Source organism: Vipera ursinii (assembly GCF_947247035.1).
Source record: "Vipera ursinii genome assembly, chromosome: 2".
NCBI classification, from domain to species: domain Eukaryota; kingdom Metazoa; phylum Chordata; class Lepidosauria; order Squamata; family Viperidae; genus Vipera; species Vipera ursinii.
The window spans coordinates 292,649,942-292,658,197 of NC_139513.1; the positions used below are offsets into that span (position 1 = coordinate 292,649,942).

The 8,256-nt window shown below is 48.6% G+C and overlaps 1 protein-coding gene across 1 annotated transcript; it reads left to right on the plus strand.

The window, feature by feature from the left end:
* Positions 1–299: 299 nt before the first annotated feature.
* IER3IP1 (immediate early response 3 interacting protein 1) lies at positions 300–6,897 on the plus strand. The gene is made up of 3 exons (XM_083354920.1): positions 300–437; positions 4,205–4,306; positions 6,654–6,897. The coding sequence occupies exons 1-3, from the start codon at positions 347–349 to the stop codon at positions 6,707–6,709; spliced, it is 249 nt and encodes an 82-aa protein (XP_083211046.1). The 5' UTR covers positions 300–346; the 3' UTR covers positions 6,710–6,897.
* Positions 6,898–8,256: the final 1,359 nt, after the last annotated feature.

The window sequence follows — 8,256 nt, forward strand, 5'->3', positions numbered from 1 at the left end:
TCCTCCTGCGGCGCCAGAAGCGGATGATGGGTGTGCTAGTCGCCCGTCACCCGAGGGCGCCAGGTTGGAGAAACTGCATAGGATGGAGGCGACGTTTTTCCTCCCCCCCCCGCCCTCTCTCGCGCGTGCGCGGAAGGGGGAGGGCGTAGCTGCTCGGGCCCGCCCCCTGCCTCTGTGACGTCGCATCGGCCCCGCCGCCGCCACGTTCGGGGCGCGTCCCCGCGCGTGCGCAAACCAAGTCGGCGGCGGCGGCGGGCCGGAGGCTGCGTCCGCCCCGCCCCCTCCCCGTCGCCTCCGCGCCTGCGCAAAGCAAGCCGGCGGCGGCGGCGGCGCGGGCGCTGCCGGAATGGCGTTCACCCTGTACGCGCTGCTGCAGGCCGCGCTGCTCTTCGTCAACGCCATCGCGGTGCTGCACGAGGAGCGCTTCCTCCGCAGGAGTGAGTCCGCCGCAAGGCCCCCCCGCAGGCGGAGGGCGGGGGGGGAGATGGGGGTCCCCACTTCCGGGTACGGTGGGGAGAGGGGGTCACCACTTCCGGTTACAGTGGGGGAGAGGGGGTCACCACTTCCGGGTACGGTGGGGGAGAGGGGGTTTCCACTTCCGGGTACAGTGGGGGAGAGGGGTCCCCACTTCCGGGTACGGTGGGGGAGGGGTCCCCACTTCCGGGTACGGTGGGGGAGAGGGGGTCCCCACTTCCGGGTACAGGGGAGGAGACAGGGGTCGTCACTTCCGGTTAAGGTGGGGGAGGGGTTGGTTAAGCTGATGCAGGGAATACATAATTGGAGAATAGCTCCGGGTTGAAATGAGTGTGTATGTGTGTGTGGGGGGGGTGTCTGCTGATGACGTCACGAGACGTTTGCAAAAAAAAAAAGTTTAGGGAGCACCAGGGACCCCCCCCCAGAACCCCCCTCCCTTCCCAGCACTGATGACGTTGGCTTGTTGGTCCATGAGACGTCTGCAAGAAGAGAGCGGACATTGAGACGTATAGGGTCTCCTACTTGAGCAGGGGGCTGGACTAGAAGACCTCCAAGGTCCCTTCCCGGCTCTATACTACTGTATTTTCTGGCGTATAAGACTACTTTTTAACCCATAAAAATCTTCTCAAAAGTCAGGGGTCGTCTTATACGCCGGGTGCTGAAAATAGCCCAAACCCTATAATTTAACAGGAAATGTAGGGGGTCGTCTTATACGCCCAGTCGTCTTATACGCCGGAAAATACGGTACTCTAAAAAAATGTTCACCTAGCGCCAAGGGCCCTGCAGTCCTCCCCCTCCCAAAACCCACTCTCTTCTCAACACTGATGATGTTGCTTAGCTGGACCAGGAGTCGTCTCCAAGAAAACCACCAGGCTCAGAGGACCCCCACAGTCGCCCCCCTCCTCCTCCTCCTCCCTCCCTCCTCATTCCAAAGCCCACTCGGCACTGATGAGGTTACCTTGCTGGGTCATGAGATGTTTGCAAGAAAACCCAAGTTCAGAGAGCACCAAGGAGTTTCTCATTTCAACCCTGAGCTGCCAATATTCTGGTATGGGTATTAATGAATATTGATAATGAAATGTCTGCAAGCCAGCAACCAAGCTCAGGGAGCACCGTACCTTATACCATCTCAGACAAATGGCTGTCCAGCCTCTTCTTAAAAACTTCCAGTGTTGGAGTATTTACAACAACAACAAAGGCAACCTCGGCTCTTTTATGACTCATGGACTTCAACTCCCAGTCCATGAATCATAAAAGAGCTGAGGTTGCCTACCCCTGGAATAGAAGATGGAAGGGACCTTGGAGGTCTTCTAGTCCAGCCCCCTGCTCAAACAGGAGAACCTGTACCATTTCAGACAAGTGGCTGTCTAGTCTAATAATAATAATAATAATAATAATAATAATAATAATAATAATAATAATAATAATAAGAGTTGGAAGGGACCTTGGAGGTCATCTAGTCCAACCCCCTGCTCAGGCAGGAAACCCTATGCCATTTCAGGCAAATGGCTGTCCAGTCTCTTCTTAAAAACCTCCAGTGTTGGAGTATTTACAACTTCTGCAGGCAGGTTGTTCCACTGGTTAATTGTCCTCACTGTCAGAAAGTTTCTCCTTAATTCCAGGTTGCTTCTCTCCTTGATTAGTTTCCAACCGTTGTTTCTTGTCCTTCCCTCTGGTGCTCTGGTGAATAGTTTGACACACACACCCTCTTCTTTGTGGCAGCCCCTCAAATACTGGAATGCTGATATCATGTCTCCCCTATTTCTTCTTTTCTTTAGACTAGCCAGACCCAAGTCCCGCAGCCGTTCTTCGTATGTTTTAGTCTCCAGGCCTTGGATCATCTAAATGAATAATTGTAAATTGTAAATCAAGGAATACCATACTTACTAGTTCCCACACACTGGTTTTTAGTACAGGCTGGCCTCAACTTGACAGTCGACGGTACTGAAAAAAGTGACTTATGACCAGTTTTCACGATTACGGCTGTTGCAGCATCCTCACGGTCATGTGATCAATATTCAGGCACTTGTCAACTGGCATGTATTTATGGGTCATGAAGAGAAGGACCAAGGGTGACATTTATTTATTTATTTATTTATTTATTTATTTATTTATTTATTTTATTTGTATACCGCCCTTTTCCCGAAGGACTCAGGGCGGTGAACAGGGCAATGCACGTTAAAAGACAAAATACAAAAATTAAAAAAGATTAAACAGAATGCCCACAACTCTTACAATAAGTTAAAACACAATAAGAAAAGTTAAAGCACATTACTAAAACCCAACCCCATCCCATCAGGCCAGGCCAGCTTGTTCGAAGAGGTAAGTCTTTCGATCGCGCCGGAAGGTGCTGGGACTCTAGAAAGAGCGCAGAGAAGAGCAACGAAGATGATCAGGGGAATTGGAGGCTAAAACATACAAGGAACGGCTGCTGGAATTGGGGATGTCCAGTTTAATGAAGAGAAGGACCAGTGGGGACATGATAGCAGTGTTCCAATATCTCAGGGATTGCCACAAGGAAGAAGAGGGGGTCACCCTATTGTCCAAATCGCCTGAAGACAGGACCAGAAGCCACAGATGGAAACTCAGCAAGGAGAGAAGCAACCTAGAACTAAGGAGAAATTTATTTATTTATTTATTTATTTATTTTGTTAGATTTATGTACCGCCCTTTCCCGAAGGACTCAGGGCGGTTTACAGGGTATTTTAAAATCAAACCAATACAAAATACAAAAGTTAAAAAACAATTTAAAAAGATTAAATTATCCCTAAAAATAAAAACCCCAGTTAAAAATTCTCAGCCTGGGCCGGAGAGCTCGAAGAGCCAGGTCTTCAGGTCCCGGTGGAATGAACGGAGGTCAGGGGCGGTCCTAAGCTCCACGGGCAGCTGGTTCCTGACAATGAGAACAATTGTCAGGCACTGGAGGCTGAAATATATGAAGAATGGTTGCTGGCATTGGGAATGTCTAGTTTAATGAAGAGAAGGACAAGGGGGGACTTGATAGCAATGTGCCAGTATCTCAGGGGCTGCCCCAAAGAAGAGGGAGTCAAGCTATTCTCCAAAGTCCCTGAAGAAGGCAGGAGAAGAAGCAACGGATGGAAACTCATGAAGGAGAGAAGCAACCTGGAACTAAGGAGAAACTTCCTGACAGTTAGAACAACTAACCAGGGGAACAACCTGCCTCCAGAAGCTGTGAATGCTCCAACACTGGAAGTTTTTAAGAAGAGACTGGATAGCCATTTGTCTGAATTGGTAGAGGGTTTCCTGCCTGAGCAGGGGGTTGGACTAGATGACCTCCAAGGTCCCTTCCAACTCTTGTTATTCTACTCCACTCCACTCCATTCTGTATTCTAGCAATTACTACTGCGTTCAAGATTTAAGAGCTTTCTGGTATCAGATTTAAACACTGGTGCTTCTCAGTAACTATTGGATCATTTGGCATTTTAATTTCCTCCGATCAGTTTTCCATGAAAAACCAATTTTCTGCCGCTTTTCCGATTCCTAGAAATCCTGCTCTTTGGCCATTATGAATGTTATGCTTCATTTTGCGTCTTCATTGCTGTTCGTTTTGTTCATTCCTTTGACGTTTAAAAAAAAAAGCAGGAGGAATCTGTTCATCAGGTTTGGGTTCGAAATGGGCCTTTCCTTCTAAGAGAGATTACTTGCTTTGCGTCGCTGCTTTGTTTATCTTAACCGTTTGCTTTAACCAAAATAAAACTTCTCCGTGCAGTTGGCTGGGGAACGGATCAAGGTATCGGAGGATTTGGAGAAGAGCCTGGGATTAAAGGGCAGTTAATGAACCTGATCCGATCTGTTCGGACAGTTATGCGAGGTAAGATGAAAATAATACCTACCATTGGTACAAAACAGTTGGGGGAAGAATTGCCTTCCCAGGTACAGGGTAATCCTCGACTTACAGCCATTCCATTCGGTGACCGTTTTCAACTTTTCAACGTCGCTGAAAAAAAGTGACCTATGACCTTTTCAGCATCCCCCTTTCACGTGATCAAAATTGGGATGCCCGGCAACCCGTTCCTATTTATAATAATAATAATAATAATAATAATAATAATAATAATAATAATAATAATAATAATAATAATAATAATAATAATAATAATAATTTTATTTATATACCGCCCTTCTCCCGAAGGACTCAGGGCGGTTGCGGTGTCCTTGGGGTTCACAGGATCACGTTTTGCGACCTTCTGACAAGCAGAGTCCATGGGGCAAAACTCGCTTAACAGCCGTCTCGCTTACCAACAGAAATCTGAGGCTCGGTTGTGCTTCTAAGTCGAGGACTTAACTGTAACATTTTTGTTTTTGCTCCTTGGAATCAGTATTGGCTCCTGGGAAGGGCCAGGATGAATCCATGCAATTTTCTTGGTAGAGTTTTTTGGAAAAAATTTGCTGGGCTGATTGGGGGGGAAGGGGGGGGTGGCCCAAGGTCAGCCTTCATGCTTTAAGGCAGGACTAAAATCCACAGACTTCCTAATTCTAGCCCAGTGACTGACATTGACACCAAACTGGCTATAGGTAGGTAGATAGGTAGGTAATGGTGTATGGTATGGTATGGTATGGTATGGTATGGTATGGTATGGTATGGTATGGTATGGTATGGTATAGATGATAGATACATGAAGTTAGATATACCTGATAGAGAAATGGATGATATGGATGATAGATAGATAGATAGATAGATAGATAGATAGATAGATAGATAGATAGATAGATAGATAGATATGGATGGATAGATGATAGAGATGATAGAGAGATGGATGATAGATAGATAGATAGATAGATAGATAGATAGATAGATAGATAGAGATGATAGAGATGATAGATATGGATGGATAGATGATATAGATCAGACATGTCAAACACAAGGCCCGGGGGCCGGATCCGGCCCACGAAGTGGTTTCATGCGGCCCGCGAAGCGATCCTGGAAACAGTGAGGGAATGGCCCCCGCTGCCTTGGCCCTGGCCCAGAGACCCTCCTTCTGCCAGAGACCCTCAGATCTGCCCCACTCCTGCCCAGGCCCCCATAGGCACTCTTGATGCGAACGATGTAGAGCTGGCCATGCCCACCCAGTAGGCCAGCGTTTCCCAACCTTAGGAACTTGAAGATGCGTGGACTTCAACTCCCAGAATTCCCCAGCCAGCATAGCTGGCTGGGGAATTCTGGGAGTTGAAGTCCACGCATCTTCAAGTTCCTAAAGGTTGGGAAACGCTGCAGTAGGCCATATGCACTCTAGCCACGCCCACCCAGTAGGCCACACCCGCCCAGGCCACGCCCACCCGGCCCCCTGAGGACAACCGCAATGCTGATGTGGCCCTCAATGAAATTGAGTTTGACACCCCTGATATAGATGATCGATACATGAAGTTAGATATACATGATAGAGAGAGATGGATGATAGATATGGATGGATAGATGATAGAAGACAGCGATGGATGACAGATACAAAGTAGATAGACATGACAGAGATAGACAAATAGATAGAAGACAGACAGAGATAGACATGACAGATACAAAGATAAGTAGAATAGACATGACAGAGATAGATTAGATAGATAATACATACATACATACATACATACATAGGCTTGAATCAGGCTTGAAACGTGACCTTGATATTTGCAGCAATTGTTGCGTTTATTTGTCCACATGATTTAGCTCCCACTGAGCTGGGTAACGTATGTTTGAAAAGCAAGAAAGAATATAAACACAGATACAGATAACTTATCGGAAGAAAAGCCATTAAGATAGTCTTCAATGTGGCAGCTATTCATTTGGCAACCGTTAAAGCAGCACTGGAAAAATTGCCTTACGACCGGTCCTCACATTTATGACTGTTGCAGCATCCCCACGGTCAGGGGATCGAAATCCAGGCACTTGGCAACTAGCGTGCATTCACAACGGTCGCAGCATCGCAGGGTCAAAAGCAATTTAGGAAGACGTGTTTTTTTTTTGGAAGCGAACTTTGCCGTGGACAGTTTCATTAAAGCGTCGTTCTTGGCCCGTGAAGTTGGGTTCTGCAAAATTATCAAAGCCACAAAAGGAGCGGAGAAAGAGAAACGATGTGGGTTTTGTTGTGTTTTTTCCTTAGCAATTCTTTTGAGTTTAATACAATAGGCTGTTGTTTGAAATGACCCTTTTCTTTCTTTTTTTTCCCCAGTGCCATTAATTGGAGTGAACACGGTGACAATTGTGCTGTTGTTATTATTCGGTTGAAATTGTCTTCAGAAAATCTGGATAAGCGGCGTCTGAAGCAAACAGACTGAAGACCGGCTTGCACTTGGGATCCAATCGGAGGAGAGCTTCTGAAGAAGCTGCATATTTGTCTCAATAAAGATGCCATTTATATTTAATGTATTGCTTAATATCCACTCCAGTTCATTAAATCCAATAATTAAATTCAACCAGGGTTTTTTTCCCCCCTCTACGTATTGTAGCAATAGTCTAAAGGTGCTATTCTTACATTCTTCTACGCTTCGGGCTGAGGGTTCTCCCCCCCCCAAAAAAAAATGATTTAGTGTTTATATATATCATCCCCAACCCAATTCTACAACTTGTTTTGTGGTGATGGTTAAGCGAAGGTTGCAAAACCAGTAGTTCACTAAGGAGGCAGTTTTGTCGAAAACCGGAAGGAAGGAAGTACTGTAATCATAAAATGCAGTCCGGCGATGGCAGGGTGCTGCAAGCCGCCGTAAACGCAATGGCCATATTGCCAAGGACACACAGTTTGGTCACAAGACCGCAGAAGGGGAGCCAACCATTGGGATTCCAGACTGGGTCATAAGCAGTGGTGGGATTCGGATATGTGAACAACCGGTTCTCTGTGGATGCTGCTTCTGGAAGTCTAGGGGAGGCCTCCAAGGCCCAGAACAGACTTCCGGAAGTGGCATCCATGCACTTCTGGCAGTCTGTTCTGGGCCTGGAAAGCCGCCTCTGAGGCCCAGAACAGACTTCCGGAAGCAGCATCCACGCACGTCCGCTGGGCCGTTCTTGGCCCTGGAAGCCTCCCCCGGCCCTCCGAGGCCCAGAACGGACTTCCAGAATCGGTGTCCACGCACTTCCAGTGGGCCGTTCTGGGCCCTGGAAGCCTCCAGGCCTCCAAGGCCCAGAACGGACTACCAGAAGCGGCATCCACGCACTTCTGGCAGTCTGTTCTGGGCCTGGAAGGCTTCCTCTGAGGCCCAGAACACACTTCCGGAAGCAGCATCCATGCATGTCCGCTGGGCCGTTCTTGGCCCTGGAAGCCTCCCCCGGCCCTCCGAGGCCCAGAACAGACTTCCAGAATCGGTGTCCATGCACTTCCAGTGGGCCGTTCTGGGCCCTGGAAGCCTCCAGGCCTCCAAGGCCCAGAACGGACTACCAGAAGCGGCATCCACGCACTTCTGGCAGTCTGTTCTGGGCCTGGAAGGCTTCCTCTGAGGCCCAGAACACACTTCCGGAAGCAGCATCCATGCATGTCCGCTGGGCCGTTCTTGGCCCTGGAAGCCTCCCCCGGCCCTCCGAGGCCCAGAACAGACTTCCAGAATCGGTGTCCATGCACTTCCAGTGGGCCGTTCTGGGCCCTGGAAGCCTCCAGGCCTCCAAGGCCCAGAACGGACTACCAGAAGCGGCATCCACACACTTCTGGCAGTCTGTTCTGGGCCTGGAAGGCCGCCTCCGAGGCCCAGAACAGACTTCTGGAAGCCGTGTCCATGCACTTCTGGCGGGCCGTTCTGGGCCTTGCAAAAAAGAGCTAGGGCTTCAGCCGGTTCACCAAAGTCAAA